Raw genomic sequence first — 18,212 nt, 5'->3', positions numbered from 1 at the left:
ATTTTAAAATTCATCCTGTACCTTCTTCCCGATGGCAATGGTGAAATGAGTGTGTGGCCAGAGTGGTGTGGGTCTTTGATGCTGCTGCCTCCTTTTTGAGGCAACGACTTCGATAGATTCCTTCGATGGTGGGGAGGTCAGTGCCGGTGATGGACTGGGCAATGGTCAGTCAAGATGCAGCAAATAAGAATTTTACTGTTCTGTTGTTGGTAATATGAAAATTCACCACCTTTGTCTCTTGAGAATGACAAGTGGCATTCTGATGTTAATATATATTTTAATGCCCTTCAGTCATGAAGACATTTCATTTATTTACCATTAACTGGCTGATACAACATGCAGGGCTCCACTTGCACCACTGATGAAACATATGAGAGTCTCTTGAAGATATGCACCATCCCTCTGTTCCTGGAGTCTAACTAAGCTATAGTATCCACCTTTGCTCCCTCAATCACTTCTAATTAGGTTTAGGTTTATTATTGTTGTGTATTGTATTGAGATACTGTGAAAATCTTTGTTCTGCATACCATCCAATCAAATCAGATACTAAACATAAATACAACCAAGCCAAACTGAAATGCTATAGGTAGAGCAATAGGGAAGATACAGATTACAGAATATAGTTCTCAACATTTTCAGAGACAAAGTCTAAAATCCACATTGAGGTAGAGAAGAATGGGCTTATTAAAGGACCATTCAAAAGGCTGATAACAGAGGGGAAGAAGTTGCTCCCACATCTAGTGGTGCCTGCTTTCAAGCTTCTGTATCTTCTGTCCAATGTAAATGGGGAGAAGAAGGGATAACCAGGGTGGATTAAGTTGGCTGCTTTCCCGAGGCAACATGATGTGTAAATTGAGTCAATATGGGGGAAGCTAGTCCATGTGATGGACTGTGCTACATCCACATTTCTGTATAAATTCCTACTGTCTTGTGCAGAACTGTTCCTAAACAGTAGAGGTTCGTAACAGTCATTTAGAGACATGCAGATTCCAGGACATCATTGAGCCAGTGACTTCCTGCCATCCCTGTAGGTCAAGTGCACCAACTCTTGCCTGCATTGCCTGAATCACCATCTGCTGAAACAAGGGCTGGGTGATTCTCTACTGAGCATTCATCACTGTTGAAAATATGCTTGTGGATCAAAGAGAGGCTGGTTAGAAGCAACAAACAGGCACTTGGCATTCTCCTGGTAAGAAAAGTCAGTCAGTAGCTAAAGAGAAGTTATTGAGTCATACAGAAACAGACCCTTCCACCCACCGAATCCGTCAAATTTATTGCCCATCTACACTAATCCCATTTGCACATAAAGGTGAGATGGCATTGTTGCAATTGCTCTGCTAGGGGCCAGCATGCAGCTGATTGCCGACAGGCCTCTATTGTGATGTAATTAAGTGATCAAATCTTAGGGGGCAGCTGTAATTGCCAGTAACATGACAGATGATCAGACTAAAAGTGTTTAGATCTTGGAAAATAACTTCAATAGAGTTGCATTTTTATATTTTTATTAATTTGTATCCAAATCTTCCACTTTACAAAGAGAAAAAAATTATAACTATGGAGAAAGTTACAAAGGGAATGTATCAGTCCAGAAAGAGTCACAGTGAGACGATGGTTGATAACAAAAGTGAAATAACCTGCGCCATAAATAGCTGGTGACAATTTTGGTTCCATCATGGTCTCAAAATTTTAAAAAAAACTGCAGATACTGGGAATCAAAAATGATTGTATCTAATTTAGGTACAAGAGGCTAAACGTGCTCCCAAACCACCAAATGTCCTCTCAGGCGAAATTCTGCCATACCCTGGCATAACTGAAAGTGGCAGACTTTAGGACCAAACTCTGAGATCCACTTTATTTTGTCTGTGTCCAAGGCAACATATGGCATCTGTGTGACCACGGAGCTGCGCAAACTGGCTGCATTATTTGTTCACAATACAGAGATATAAATGTTTTGAAAAACATTTAATTGCAGTGGGGAGATGTTCATGAGGGGGGGGGGGGGGTGGTGAAGAGGGGTTGGTTTGTGCGATGGACAGGGCTGCATCTGACACGTCTCCTTGTTAACCAGATGTTCCAGTGATGAGTGTCGGAGCCTAAGAGATGGCCTCTGCCATTAACCAGTTGAAATAGTCCACAAACTGCAATGGATAAAGACAGGCTGGGAGTCTGGAGCTAATGTGCACCATGACCATCTTCTCAAAGCACTTCATGATTGCGGTTGTCAGAGCCATTGGTCAGTTGTCATTAAGGCACATTATCTTGTTTTGTTTTGATGATCATTGGAGGAAGAGTCAAAATATCAATTGAAGTGTGCTCCCCTTTTCATAATAGAAACATATCAGATAATTGCACTTTTATCCAGAGTAGGGCAATCAAGAACCAGAGGACGTAGGTTTAAAGTGAGAGGGACAAGATTGAACCCAAGGGGCAACGTTTTTCACACAGAACGAGCTGCCAGAGAAGGTGGTTGAAGCAGGTACTATAACAGCATTTAAAAAAAACATTTAGACAGAAACATGGATAGGAAATGTTTAGAGGAATATGGGCCAGATGAGACCAGCGTTGGTGGGGCATCTTGGTCGGCAAGTTGGGCCGAAGGGCCCGTTTCCGTGCTGAATGACTCTAAATCCTAGCTTTGGAACCTCTTCTGTCAGAATCAAGGGCACAACATACGATCAAAACAGAAAAGGCGCTGCAGCCTCAAATTAACATTGAAATTATTTTGCAAGCATCACAACCAGACTCACACACGGATAGACATTTGAGGAGAGACACTAAATTTTAAAGACCCTTCTCGACCCACTCCTTCTCGCTAGAGGTGCTGCCTGGCCTGCTGAGTTACTCTTGGTGTTCAAGAAGGAACTGCAGATGCTGGAAAATCGAAGGTACACAAAAGTGCTGGAGAAACTCAGCGGGTGCAGCAGCATCTATGGAGCGAAGGAAATAGGTGACGTTTCGGGCCGAAACCCTTCTTCAGACTGATGGACTTACTCTTGGTTTCTTGGTCCTCCAAAATATTCCAAATGGAATTTAAACTGGAGGTGATTCTGGAGGTGATACTCCAGCATTCTGTGCCTATCGTCGACGTAAACCGGCATCTGCAGTTCCTTCTTACACATTTGATGGGACAGAAACACTCGGCATGGTCCATCACCGTATGTAAAGATGGCAACACAGGTGTCAACGTGTGGGGAAAATAAACTTAAAGCGGCGGTGTTATTACAAGAAAAAACACTCACATCCGCCTGTTATATCGAAGGTAGCCGCAAGATGTTGGAGTAACTGCGCGGGACAGGCAGCAACTCTGGAGAGAAGGAATGGGTGATGTTTCTGGTCGAGACCCATCTTCCGACTGAGAGGCCGACAACTGAAGATGTCACCACCATCGCCACCGCTCAACGCTCACTCCGGCCCACCTCCTGTTTACGACAGCGGTGACGTCTGTGGGGGAGTGAGGTCGCTCGCTCACTCGCGCGGCGCCTTTCGTTTTACGGCAGTCGCCCAGTGGAAGCGGCCTCGAGTGACGGGGCCGGGAGCAGGGTCGGGGTTTCGCTCGCTCGCCGCACTCCTTCCTTTTCACCCCCTCCTGTGTCAGTGCGGGGGGTGGAGGCCTTCACCTGACGGTCCCGGTCCCCTCACACGATATGTTGGGGTACTGAGTCCCTTCCTTTACCCTCCCTCCCTAATCCCCCCCCCCCCCCCCCCCCCCACACCCGCTGTCCACCCCTTTCCCTCCCTCCATTTTGTGGCTGTTCGGCCCCTCATGCTGCTGCTGCCGCCACCTCCACCTTGCTTCCCCAGTTAGGATGTCGGAGCCGCCAGCTGGGCCTAGCGTGCTCTCCCCACCCCCCGCTGAAATCTTGGCCTATCCCGCCGGCCAGCAACCAGAGGCCGAACCGGGGCCAGGGCAGGAAAGCGTCGACCGAGACGGCCCAAAGTCGATGTTAACCTTCCCGGAGAGCAGCCGGCCGAAGAAGGGAGTCCTCCATCACCTCCACCACCTCCATCATAACCACCAGCAGCGGGTGCTGAACGGCTGTCTGATCCTCAACCCCGATCTCCACCAGCAAGCGGATCGCAGTGGCCGCCTGTCCGCTGCCGAAGCCGCCTCGGGACTGTCACCGCCCCAAGCCGGCAGAAGGAAAGCCGACGCCAGCAACTGCGAGGTCAACCATGCCAACCAAAGGACTGCCGAGGCCGACACTCCAACGCCCAGGGATGAACTGGATGGGGTTGGCGAGGATCAGTCGCGTCTGGCCGCCTCGGTAGCCGCTTGTAGTTTGCAAGAGCCCGAAAGGATACGTTATGTTGGCTATGAGTCAGAGTTGCAAATGCCAGATATCATGAGATTGATCACGAAGGATTTGTCTGAACCTTATTCCATATATACCTATAGATATTTTATTCACAACTGGCCACAGCTGTGTTTTTTGGTAAGTGTGGGGGTGGCTACGGAGGGAGAGTCGAAGTGGTTGTGGGTTATCATGCATATTATCACATGATAAGAAAACATACATATACATACACATATATGACATATACATGATATAAATGTATATACACGCGCATATATGCCATATGGTGTGTAACGTGTGTGTTAAAGGCATCTGAAATACCTTCGATAAGAAAGTAATGTTTATCGTCACCAGATTATTATGCACTCATCATATTTTTTGCTAATGGTATCGAAATGTCATTCCAACTGTTGATCAAGAACTCTGGTCCCACTGGGCTCCAGTGGCATGCCGGTGAATGCCATTCTATTTCCTCTTCAAGGACACCCAGTGAGGGAGGCAGGCAATTGAACTGAGCACAGCCTGATGCAGTTTGCTAGGCCAAAATTGAGCAGCACCCCTTTCAGATAGTGGAAGCGGAGCCGCACCCTCTTACATTTACAATGGGTAGTTTGATTTTATAAACAGTGAAATTATGTAGTTATTGTTTTAGTGGACAAATCCATGTAATTGCTTGAATGTGGCACCTTGCAAAACTTGTTGTTCTATGACTTCACGATGGAAGCCACGTTCGGTTGCAAGTAATTTTAATAAGAAGTTTTGTGCCAGAATCTGGGCTTTTAACTCCTATAGTAGAAGACAAGTCTTTTGAGTTTGCAGTTAAATTGTAAATGAAGACTCAATGACAAGTTCAGGGGATGTTAAAGATTTGTTGTAAAATCCAATAAAGTTCTGTGGGTTGGAATACAAAGTTATGTTTAACTGGATTAGCATTAATACATTGGCAAATTTTATTTAAGGATACTGATTTGAGCATGTTTCTGATGTCATTTGAAAAATATATATATCTTGTATTTTGAGCATTGAGTGAAATTATGATTATTGAGATTATGTGAAAATTCATTTTGAATAGTCTACAGAATTTGATTGTCCCTAAAACAATATCACTAATGACTACAATTTTTTTAGCTGTCTTGGCAAAATGTGTGATGCATCTGCCACAGTTCCTGAACATTGCTTGTTATTTTTCAAATGTAGCCACAAGGAGAATAATCATATGATGAGAAATTTGTTAACATTTTACTTACAGATGTAAGAGCTATTCTTGCTTGTTGAATATCAAAATGCATGAATACTGTGGTGGACTGCTCTATTTCTGTAGAATTGTGCTGTGGCCTTGCATTTTTCTTCAGCTTGCTGTCTATCCAGAACTACTTTGATCTGTTTTTATTTCTTTTTTTTTGTATTCTTTCCTAAGTGTGATTTTGCTTTTGTTCTGTTTGAACTGAACCAGTCAGTTGATTCCTTTAATAGCTATAAAGCTACTCCTTTAAATGAACCTGTTTTTTAGAGGAAGCCACTTTTCATTGAGTATATACAACTTCAGCACAGCCACATTCCCAGTTTTGAAGCAAGTGGCTTTGGAGCTATTTCAGATTTTTTATCACCTCCATATAGTGATCAGTTTCAACTAATATGGTAGTCCTTGCAGGCCTTTTATGATCTCAAAGATCTCAAAAACTAGCAGAGCTGGTCCTTAGTCTTAACAACTTCTCCTTCGACTCCTCCCACTTCCTCCAAATCCAAGGCGTAGCCATGGACATTCGTATGGGCCCCAGCTATGCCTGCTTCTTTGTAGGGTACATCGAACAACCCCTGTTCCAGGCGTACATTGGCCCTATCCCCGAACTCTATCTCTGCTACATTGGCGACTGCATCGGTGCCACCTCCTGCATGCATGCAAACTCACTGACTTCTACTCACTTTACTACTAATTTCCAGCCTACACTCAAATTCACTTGGACTGTCTCAGACATCTCCCTACCGTTTCTTGATCTCACCGTGAGACTATCATGACATCTATTATGAACCTACTGACTCCCACAGCTATCTAGACTACACTTCTTCCCACCCTGCTTCCTGTAAAGACTCTATCCCACCTGTCCCTATACCTCCCCCCTCAACTGCATGCAAGGACCGCGACAGTCTTTTCAGGCGAGTCAGAGGTTCACTTGCACCTCCTCCAACCTCCTCTACTGTATCCACTGTTCCAGGTGTAGAAACATAGAAAATAGGTGCAGGAGGAGGCCATTCGGCCCTTCAAGCCAGCACCGCCATTCATTGTGATCATGGCTGATCGTCCCCAATCAATAACCCGTGCCTGCCTTCTCCCCATATCCCTTGATTCCACTAGCCCCAAGAGCTCTATCTAACTCTCTCTTAAATCCATCCATTAATTTGGCCTCCACTGCCCTCTGTGGCAGGGAATTCCACAAATTCACAACTCTCTGGGTGAAAAAGTTTTAAATGGCCTCCCCTTTATTCTAAAACTGTGGCCCCTGGTTCTGGACTCGCCCAACATTGGGAACATTTTTCCTGCATCTAGCTTGTCCAGTCCTTTTATAATTTTATATGTTTCTATAAGATTTCCCCCTCATCCTTCTAAACTCCAGAGAATACAAGCCTAGTCTTTTCAATCTTTCCTCATATGACAGTCCCGCCATCCCAGGGATTAATCTTGTGAACCTACACTGAACTGCCTCAATCACAAGGATGTCTTTCCTCAAATTAGGAGACCAAAACTGTACACAATAGTCCAGATGTGGTCTTACCAGAGCCCTATACAACTGCAGAAGAACCTCTTTACTCCTATACTGAAATCCTCTTGTTATGAAGGCCAACATTCCATTAGCTTTCTTCACTGCATGCTGTACCTGCACGCTAACTTTCAGTGACTGGTGTACAAGGACGCCCAGGTCTCGCTGCACCTTCCCCCTTACCTAATCTAACCCCATTGAGATAATAATCTGCCCCCTTGTTTTTGCCGCAAAAGTGGATAACCTCACATTTATCTATATTATACTGCATCTGCCACGCATCTGCCCACTCACTCAACCTGTCCAGGTCACCCTGCAACCTCCTAACATCCTCTTCGCAGTTCACACTGCCACCCAGCTTTGTGTCATCCGCAAACATGCTGGTGTTGCTCCTAATTCCCTCTTCCAAATCATTAATATATATGGTAAACAGTTGCGGCCCCAACACCGAGCCTTGCGGCACTCCACTCGCCACTACCTGCCATTCTGAAAAGGACCTGTTTACTCCTACTCTTTGCTTTCTGTCTGTCAACCAATTTTCTATCCATGTCAACACCCTCCCCCAATACCATGTGCTCTAATTTTAGTCACCAGTCTCCCGTGCGGGACCTTATCAAAAGCTTTCTGAAAGTCAAGATACACTACATCCACTGGCTCCCCTTCATCCATTTTACTTGTCACATCCTCATAAAATTCCAGAAGATTAGTCAAGCATGATTTCCCTTTCATAAATCCATGCTGACTGGGACTAATCATTTTACTGCTATCCAAATGCCCCATTATTACCTCTTTAATAATTGACTCCAGCATCTTTCCCACCACCGAAGTCAGGCTAACTGGTCTGTAATTCCCCGTTTTCTCTCGCTCCTTTCTTGAAAAGTGGGATAACATTAGCTATCCTCCAATTCACCGGAACTGATCCTGAATTTATTGAACATTGGAAAATGATCACCAATGCGTCCACTATTTCTAGAGCCACTTCCCTGAGGACCCTGGAAGCAGACCATCCGGCCCTGGGGATTTATCAGTCCCATTAGCCTGATTTCTTGCCTAGTGAAAATTTATTTCAGCTCCTCTACCCCCTTAGATCCTCTGTCCTCCAGTACATCTGGGAGATTGTTTGTGTCTTCCTTAGTTTAGACAGATCCGAAGTACCCGTTCAACTCTTCTGCCATTTCCTTGTTACCCATAATAATTTCACCCATGTCTGCCTTCAAGGGACCCACATTTGACTTTGCTCCTCTTTTTCCCTTAACATATGTAAAGAAGCTTTTACTGCCCTTCTTTATATTCCTGGCCAGCTTCCCCTCGTACTTCATCTTTTCAGCCCGTATTGCCCGTTTTGTTTCCTTATGTTGTCCTATGAAAGTTTCCAAATCGTCTGGCTTCCGGCTACTCTTTGCTGTGTTATGCATCTTTTCTTTTAGTTATATTCTATCCCTAACTTCTCTTGTCAGCCACGGTTGCCTCCTACTCCCCTTAGAATCTTTCTTCCTTTTTGGAATGAAATGAGCCTGCGTCTTTCGGGTAATGCCCAGAAATTCCTGCCATTGCTGTTCCACCGTCATTCCTGCTAGGATCCCTTTCCAGTCTACCCTGACCAGCTCCTCTCTCATGCCTTCATAGTCCCCATTGTTCAACTGCATCACTGACACTTCCAATTTAAACTTCTCCTTCTCAAATTGCAGATGAAAACAAATAATATTATGATCACTACCTCCAAGCGGTTCATTTACCTCGAATTCTCTTATCAAATCTGGTACATTAGACCAGTGGTTCTCAACCTTTTTTCAGTGATGTACCCCCTGTGAAATATTTTTTCAGCCAAGTACCCCCTAACCAGCGCAAAAATATAGGCCTACATATATGTAGGCCTATATTTTAAAATCTCACGTACCCCCTGGAGTGCCTTCACGTACCCCCAGGGGTACGCGTACCCCCATTTGAGAACCACTGCATTAGACAACACTAAATCCAGAATTGCCTTTTCTCTGGTCGGCTCCATTACAAGCTGCTCTAAGAATCCATCTTGGAGGCATTCTACAAGCTCTCTTTCTTGGGGTCCTGAACCAACCTGATTTTCCCAGTCTACCTGCATATTGAAATTCCCCATCACCACAGTGGCATTACCTTTGTTACATGCCAGTTTTAACTCCTGCTGCAACTTAGGGACTGAATTCCATCCCTCACCAGCAGAGCTACCCCCCTCCTCTGCCCACCTGCCTGTCCTTTCTATAGGATGTATAACTCTGAATATTAAGTTCCCAGGAACCCGATCCTCCTGCAGCCAAGTCTCAGTAATCCCCACAATGTCATATCTACCAACCTCTAACTGAGCCTCAAGCTCATCTACTTTACTTCTTATACTTCGCGCATTCATATACAATACTTTTAATTCCTTACGCATCTCGCTTTTCACATCAATCCCTATTACACTTGGCCATACCCTCTTATCCCTTTGTGAGCTTTCTTACCCATTAATTCTGGGGTCATTAACTATCCTTTTATTATATTTCCCTTTAACTCCATCCTTGACTATCCCATTTGACCCCCCCCCCCCCCCCCCTTATTTAGTTTTAAACCACCTGTGTAGCGGTGGAAAACCTGCCAGAATGCTGGTCCCCCACCTGTTAAGGTGCAATCCGTCCCTTTTGTACAGTTCCCCCTTACTCCAAAACAGATCCCAGTGGTCTAAAAATCTAAATCTCTGCCCCCTGCAACAGTTCCTCAGCCACACATTCAGGTCCTGTATCTCCCTGTTCCTGCTCTTGCCAGGAGTCCTATATATCATCCTATATATATTGTGGAGTCCTGTATATCGGCGAGACCAAGTGCAGGCTCGGCGATCGTTTCGCTGAACACCTCCGCTCAGTCTGCCTAAACCTACCTGTTATCCCAGTTGCTAAACAATTTAACTCCTGCTCTCATTCCCATACTGACCTTTCTGTCCTGGGCCGCCTCCATTGTCAGAGTGAGGCCCAGTGCAAATTGGAGGAACAGCATCTCATATTTTACTTGGGCAGCTTACACCCCAGCGGTATGAATATTGACTTTTATAACTTCAAGTAACCCTTACTTTTCCTCTCTCTCCATCCCGCCCCCTTCCCAGTTCTCCGATCAGTCTGACTATCTCCGATTACACTTTATCTCTGTTTGCTTTGTTGTTACCTTCTCCCAGCTAACAATAATCTATTCTACATGTTACTTGATCCCCACCTTCGTTGTCTCATTTTTACACCTTACACTTCCTTATCTCTGTATCTCCCTCTCCCCTGACTTCAGTCTGAACAAGAGTCTCGTCACGAAACGTCACCCATTCCTTCTATCCGGAGATGCTGCCTGTCCCGCTGAGTTACTCCAGCATTTTGTGTCTATCTCAAAATATTTAGGTGGTTGCATTTAAGCAGAATTCTGTATTTTTGAAAAACATTTTGTTGGAACAATACAGAAACAGTGCATTTATTATTTCTATAAAAATACAGATGTGCTGGGATTTTGGAACTAATAGGGAGCTGGACACTTTTTGTTACCTGCGTCCAAGCCACAAATTCCATGAAACACCAATCCTATACAATACAGTTAACTTGTCAATGTTGCTTCACCTCTGCTATTTTTTGATCAAATTGGATATTCACTGTGGCCTTACCGTTGCTACATGTGCTGTGTAGTGTATAATACATATCTGAAAGGACCTGGATTTTACCTATTTTTAATTGGTTCCATAAGTCAGTTGTGGGGTTGTGCAATAATGAATCGCTTCCTTTGCTCTAGAAATTGGAGACAAAAGTTAGGATAGTTGGCAAGTCCGTGTGTTTGGCTAGGTACATGCATTAGAATATTAGCTGGAGCACACATTGACATTACCCTGGATCCAAATTGAAGTTGAATCCTCTTCACCAAAGAGAAAGCAAGCAAAGTTTATTTTGGTCATTGAACCAATGATTTAATTTGTATCTGACTGGAAATAACTAAACGTACAACTTAAAAATGTTTTTGTCAAAACTGCAGATTTCAACCCATTGTGCTTTTAAGTTTTGTTTTATCATCTAGTAACTTCAGGATCAAATGTAAATTGCATTGCTGGTGGTGACAGTTGAGATTTTAACAATAACCTTGTAACTTCCACCCAGGTTTTTTATTGGCTTAAATAATATCAGTGCATTCTATTTCAGAGTCACAGAATGAAGCCTCTTTGATTCTACCTCTTGAACTTCCATTACTGAATGCCAAGGATAATTATGAATCGCATTCAAAATATCTGTTAACTGGAAGGCTAATTGTCATGGAAAAGCGATGAAACAATTCTCAAATATGACTCAAATAAGGACTGATCAATTGTGGAATAGTGATTTGATTGTGAAATTCTATACACTGATTTCTTTTTGTATCAATGTTGACATGCTCTGTACTGTATTATGATCAAATACGCTGTGACTTACATTTCAGCCTCAGTCCACCATGTCCACTTTCCATTTTTGCAATTTGATAATGAAAAGAATCATATTGTAACTAGAGACGTTCCAGTGTTTCAAAATTTAACTTTAGCTCATGTGGAGATAGAAATATCACTCTTCTAAATGTATTGAATTATATTGCCGGCACAATGTGTTGGCAGCTTACAACTAACATCAGCAGAAGTTTAATGTTGCCTAGCGTGTAATCATTCTTTGTAGACTGCTCTGCAGAATGTGAGATCTACAGGTGGTTATGTGGCAGCTCCCTAAAACAAGGAGCTCCTGCTCCTTTGTGACCCATCAGCAAGACAGATCCATCTCATCTTGGGCCTGTTCATATATTACCAATGCTTCATTGCTTTCGGTTAGCCTTTCATTTTGATGCATGCCTGAATTATTTCACAGAATCATGGCGCTCAGATTTAAATCTTGAGACGATGTTTTAGAATGAATATATCTGTGCTCCATCAATTCAAAAGCAAAGCCGAATGCAGAAAATTGTCTAAAAATATCCTTTCAAATTAATTGGATTCAGCTTTATTAAAACCAAATTAATTCAAAACCATTTGAAAGATTCCTAGTGCATACTAGAAGGGCCGAGATGGCCTGTTTCCGTGCTGTAATTGTTATATGATTATACTGATGAAATTCAGAATGAATGTGGGCTCCTGCAATGTTTCTTGCATTGAAAAGCCATAAAGTTGGAGGATAGTCGGAAAGTTGGAGGATAGAATTGTACATGGCAATTTAAAATTTGGTGGTAATTTTAACTGTTTGCAGTACCCATATATTTTGTAGATGCGCTCAAGGAAGGTAACATTTTCTCTTTTTTGGGGGATGTTTTCCATTGTCACATTGATTCAAGTGCCTGTTTTAGTTTCGGGAACAACTGAGACATTTTGGCATGTTGCCGTTAAAGGTTCAGCTTTCTCCCTTTTTTTGTTTGAAAATACACCAAAAGTGACCACAGTGTTTTACTAAGTTGACATGGGATTATTTCGTTCAGGGACAAAGATTGATAATACTGAGGTTTAAGTATCTATTTAGAACAGCGAACCATGTTTGAGTCAAAAATGTAATGGCAGCACAGTGGTGCAGCTATTAAAACTGCCACCTTGCAGCTCCAGAGACCTGGAGTCAATCGTGATCTCCAAGCTCTATACTTCATGCTCTGTATGGAGTTACATGTTCTCCGATACCCGCATGGGTTTTCACCAGATGCCCCAATTTCCGCCCACATTAAATGGATATGTGAATTAGTAGGTTAATTGACTACTGTAAATCGTCTTTAGTGTGTAAGTAAAATATGGATGAAGTTGATGGGAATGTGAGGAGAATAACATGAGATTAGAGAAGGTAAATGTAAATGTGTAGGGAGGAACTGCAGATGCTGGTTTCAACCGAAGATACATAAAAAGCTGGAGTAACTTAGCAGGCCAGACAGCATCACTAGAGAGAAGGAATGGCTTGCGTTTTGGGTCGAGACCCTTCTAAATGGGTGTTTGATTGTTCACGTGGGCTTGGTGAGTCGAAGGACTTGTTTCCATGCTGGCATAACTGATGCCATGACTGTATGTGGCAGTGCATCTTCCTGAATTATATAATATGCCTTCCTATAACATAGAACTACACAGCACAGGAGCTGGCCCTTTGGCCCACAATGTCTGTGCTGACCCTGATGCTAATTTAAACTCATCTCTTCTGTCCCATTCCATTCCCTGCTTGTCCATGAGTCTGTCTAAATGTTTTTTTTAACTTTGCTGTCGTATCTGCTTTCACCACCTTCCCCTGTCAGCTTGTTCCAGGCACCTACCATTCTATGCAAAATACAACTTTGCCACGTAGGTTTCCTTTACATTTTCCCCCTCTCGCCTAAAAGGCATGCCCTCCAATATTTGGCATTTCCACCTGGGGGGGGAATACTATCTTATCTATGCTTCTAATAACGTTATACTTCTATCAGCTTGCATGCTTGGCCCCGAATGCTGTAGAGAAAACAATCCAAGTTCCTCAAAACTTGCTTTGTAGATAATGCTCTGACAACATCCTGGTGAATCGCTTCTTCCAAACCCACCATTTCCTTCTTGTAATGCATTGACCAGAGCTGCACACAATACTCCTAACTGTGGCTTACCCAAATTTTTATACTGGTCCATCTTCGGTTTTGTTACAAGTTAGCTTAGGAAATTCAATTTAAACTTAAGCATTCTACTGTCTGCACACTGTTGATTATATCTGGAAAGAACATTTCCATGTCAATGCACTAACCACAAAAAATCTTAATTTTAGTCTTCTGTTCTTCATTCTTGCACAAGATGGTTGTGTACTTGAATCTTTTCCTGGCTAAAGTCATGTAAGTTTCTAGGCTTTTGTCTCTTAATGTTTTAATAAGGTATGAGTGTTGCCAAGGTGGCATCATTTACCAGTAATTGTTCCTGTATGAATGTAATTAGGCTCTACTTGCCATTTTAGTAACCTTTCTGGAGAGATTTTGGTGCTGGACTAAAAGTTAAGTGGAAGGAGGGAAAGGTGGATAAAGCGAGCTTTGGTACAATAAGCGGTTAAAGTGGGAAACAATTAACATTGAGAAATTTGTGCCCACTTTCCCATCGAGGGACCGATTATCGCTGAGAAGAGATGTAGAATGATGGTGAGCTTTCTCTTGTATTTTTTTTAATACTGCTAAGGAATATAAGAAGATTTCTTAGATATGGCAATGATGTTTAACTTTTGGAGGACCTGTGTTTTCTTGGTTATTGAACAAAATAATGGGATTTGATAGAAAAGAGAAAGCTCAAGTGTTTGCAGGCAGCTTAGACAAGAAGATGCTGAAAATATTCAACCTAGATGGGCAAAATCTGTGCAGAGGGATTGAGTCAGCATTTCTGATAAACAACTAATCAGATTTCTAGCATTACAGTTTTGCTTTTGTAACTCTGATTTCATTTTATCCTGACACACTATCTCAATTTGGGGTCAAAGACAGATCTGACTCCAAAATGAAGAGCTACAAGATTTTCTGAATGGACCTTTATTACTATGCTCTCAGTTCAAGCTTTGATTCTGGAGATACACTTTACAGTTTTGGCTGCGCTGAAAAGCTCCGAATTGCTTACAATTGAATTAATGTATTTACCACTGTTAATCTTAATTGTGCCATAAGAAACGTCTTGTTAACTTTAGTATCTTAAAGAATGAGCTTGCTTTCAGTTTCTACTGTACTTGTGTATAAAATTGCTTTCTTTCAAATCTATTTGAATTCCCTTGCCCAGCAATTCAGTCAGATCCTGTTGAAGTCGGGTTTTGTCATTATATACTTATATGATTGTTATTTGTCCCAGACTCGCCCACTACTGGAGACATCCCCTCCACATCGACTCTATCTAGGCCTTTTATTATTCAGAAGGTTTCAATGAGACAACCCCTGCCCCCCATCCTTCTAAACTCCAGCAAGTACAGGCACAGAGCCATCAAACACTCCTCATACATTAGCCCTATCATCCTCAGGATCATTCTCATAAACCTCTGGACCCTCTCCAATGCCAGCACACCCTTCCTCAGATATGGCACCCAAAATTGCACCAAATGTGCTCTGACTAGCAACTTGTAAGCCTTTGAATTACATACTTCCTTTTATATTATAGTCTTCTCAATGATTGCTACATTGAATGCATATTAATAAATTATTTTGAATGAACCCATAACTGGATTAGTAAGAAGTAAAAATGCAATACATTTGAGAGTCCTCCTTGCAAATGGTTGTCGAATGGATGTAACTGAGTAAAGCAATAAGGGTTAAGAAAATAGCAAAACAAGACATAAAACCACCAAAGGGTTTGGGGATGAGGAGGAAGCTGAGTGTGATCGATGAGTATCTTGTGATCGAGGAGTAAGCAACAAAAGAGGAAGACGTTAAGTAGCTTGTAGCATGAGTGTCTGTATATGGTGGGCAGAATTACCAAAATTTAAAAAAAAAAGTAGACTAAAGATATACCAGAATCCTCCCTACGAAGTGGGTTAGGTGAAAGTAAAACAGGTATGCTGGAAGGACACACCTAGTTTGCATCAGCTGTGGAAAGAAACCAATTAATGCTTATGATCAAAAACTCTTTGTAAGGTTGCCAATTAAGTAAGATACAAGTTTGCATTAATAATGCAAAATATGTGAACAAGTGAACAGTAAATATATTATTTTATGGGGAGTCTGTGAACATATCAAAAAGGAAATAAAAAAATATCTTATGGAATTGAATGCACTTTAATGCAAGGCAAAATACCATAGAATTGATGAATTGAATGTTTTTGTATTTATCTATTTCTTGCTATGGTCTCGGCTACCACGATTTCGCAAACCAGCTACTGCTTATAGCTTTCCCAAACACTTTCCTAAACTCCTTCAATATTTCAAACAGGAAATATGGGCAAAAATATAATTAAACCGTATCCAACCTTCTGAACCCACCCCAGAATTTCTCCAACAAATGTAGAAATTGGGAGACATTAATCGTGTGATTATTGGGTTTTTAGGCCATTTTGAGTAGAACCTGGTCCTCACCCAAGGCACAGAAAAATTGTAGAGGTGGACAAAAAACCCCCCAAAGTGTTGGAGGAATTTAAGGAGTCAGGCAGGATCTGTGGAGGGAGAGGGCAGATTACATCTGGGGTTCCGACCCTTTTTCAGGCTGAGAAAGAAAGGGAAAGGCCTGCAAGAGGGAGAATAATTAGGTATAGATCAGTTATTACAATCAAATCAAGATCAGCTGGGAAGAATGCAAAAGTGGCCTGGAAGAGTACACAAGGAACCATCTCTTAATCCAAAAGCAAGAACAAAAATAAATTGAAAGTTAAATCCAGATGAACTGCATGGTGTATCTGTAACAACTTGCCACATGCAATTCTGCAAATTATTTGTCACTCTGATTCTTAAAATTACTTGTGGAAAGTTCTGTCCACTGCTCTGATAAACCCTCCACCATTGAGGGCAGTTTGTTCAGATGTCGAAAGAAAAGGCTGCAAGGACAAGAAGTGGAAGAAAATTGAGTTAATTCTGGTGTAACTCTTGCCTCTAAACTTTGGAAGGCTCCATCTCAGGAAAATGCAAAGGGAATTTCCAGTAGAAAATTTCCTATGAGTAGTCAGATGAGACGGGAATGCTTTGATAGACCAATTACAGCGATGGACTGAAATATTTCCTCACCCTGTTTTGCTAACCATACGTGACTCTGCTATCTTCTCTCATATTGCCCTGCCATGGTTTAGAAATGTTTCACCTATTTCTCGTACAAATTAATGTAACTTTTCATAGAGAAAAATACACAAAGTGCTGGAATAACTCAGCTGGTCAGGCAGCATCTCTTGAGAATACGGATAGGTGATGTTTTGGGTCTAGACCCTCCGCCTTTAAAAGTATTTTTCTATTTTCAGTGAATCATTGCTCAGTCTTCTTTCTTGACATATTTTAAACCCAGGCCTGTAAGAAGAATGAATTAGATTAAAAGCCACCAGAATAGCCTTTGAATAAAATTGCCATTTTGTGGAATGGTGCCTAATAGGAGTGGAATTAATGTATCAAGTTCCTTGTTGGTCCTTGTTTCAGAGGAACTTTGATCCCATCAAGTTTGGATTGAAACCCAGATCATTGAAGTGAAATAAATTGTTTAAAATCCAAAATGATACAAATGTGTTCTTAAAAATGGTGTGCTTTTTTTTAAAAGTCTTAGTCTGGTGAAAGCTACATGAATACAAGGGAAACTAAAACTTTAGTTTGAAGGGATATAAAGATTGTTGGTATGTGAAGGATAGCAGTAGAAAATATTTAATGCAATCGTAGGCAAAAAAGATGGTGAAGAAAGACAGATTTAGCCGCAAATAAAAATGTGCCTAAACCCTCTCTATGCTGCCAAAACCACCTCATCTTTGTTCTTGGATATAACAAAGGTAATAAATGAGACTAGTAAACAATGAGACTACTAAACAATTGTGCTAATTGGTGAGGTTAACGCTGATTTTTTATAAGTAAATAAAATTGTGATGTTTCAGAAATGTTATTGGTCTTAGGGAATTGAATAGTATATTTCTGACCCCACACGTTGTCTATCCATTCCCTCCACGATGCCTGCACGACCCACTGATTCCAGCACATTGTTGTGAAGATTTTGAAAAGATTCTAATATTTATATTAGAATTTATAATACACGATGGCAATCTGTGGTAGGCGTGCTTACAACTCGCAATTCTGTTTTGCCAATGAAGTCTGGGACATGATCTGAACATTACTTTGAGAACAAAATATGGTTCAACCACCATTCCCAATATGTGCCCCAGATGCTCATATTGTAGGCTTTTTTTGCCTGATTGGACTCATCCATATTTTACATATCCTAGGTGATCTAACTGGTTGTATTCTTATTTCGAGTTTTGATGTAACTGTGGCATATGGCATCGTATGGGGAAGTTGAAGCTGACCATGTTGTTGTGGATATTTAAGTTTAGATTTATTATTGTCATGTAACGAGGTAGTTTAGATTATTGTCACGTGTACCGAGGTACAGTGAGAGGCTTTGTATGCTATCCAAACGGATCAGGTACAGAAAAACACAGAATTTGTGCAACTATCCTCTCAATGCATTTTTTTTGTGGAAAAAAGTAAAGGGATGTGTGTATTTGACCAATAGCATGCTATGTTGCTGAATAGATTAACTCTTCTG

At 41.8% G+C, this 18,212-nt stretch overlaps 1 protein-coding gene across 1 annotated transcript in view; it reads left to right on the top strand.

Moving 5' to 3' along the window:
* Positions 1-3,495: 3,495 nt before the first annotated feature.
* Positions 3,496-18,212, top strand: part of naa30 (N-alpha-acetyltransferase 30, NatC catalytic subunit) — a 37,732-nt gene continuing 23,015 nt past the window's right edge. Inside the window, exon 1 of the mRNA XM_033027213.1 lies at positions 3,496-4,433. Coding sequence (XP_032883104.1) covers positions 3,807-4,433 — 627 coding nt within the window. The 5' untranslated portion in view covers positions 3,496-3,806. The remainder of the gene's footprint in view (positions 4,434-18,212) is intronic.

This window comes from Amblyraja radiata, chromosome 9, assembly GCF_010909765.2.
Source record: "Amblyraja radiata isolate CabotCenter1 chromosome 9, sAmbRad1.1.pri, whole genome shotgun sequence".
NCBI lineage: Eukaryota > Metazoa > Chordata > Chondrichthyes > Rajiformes > Rajidae > Amblyraja > Amblyraja radiata.
Note: the sequence above shows the minus strand (reverse complement) of the source record. Positions and strands in the feature narration are given on the sequence as shown.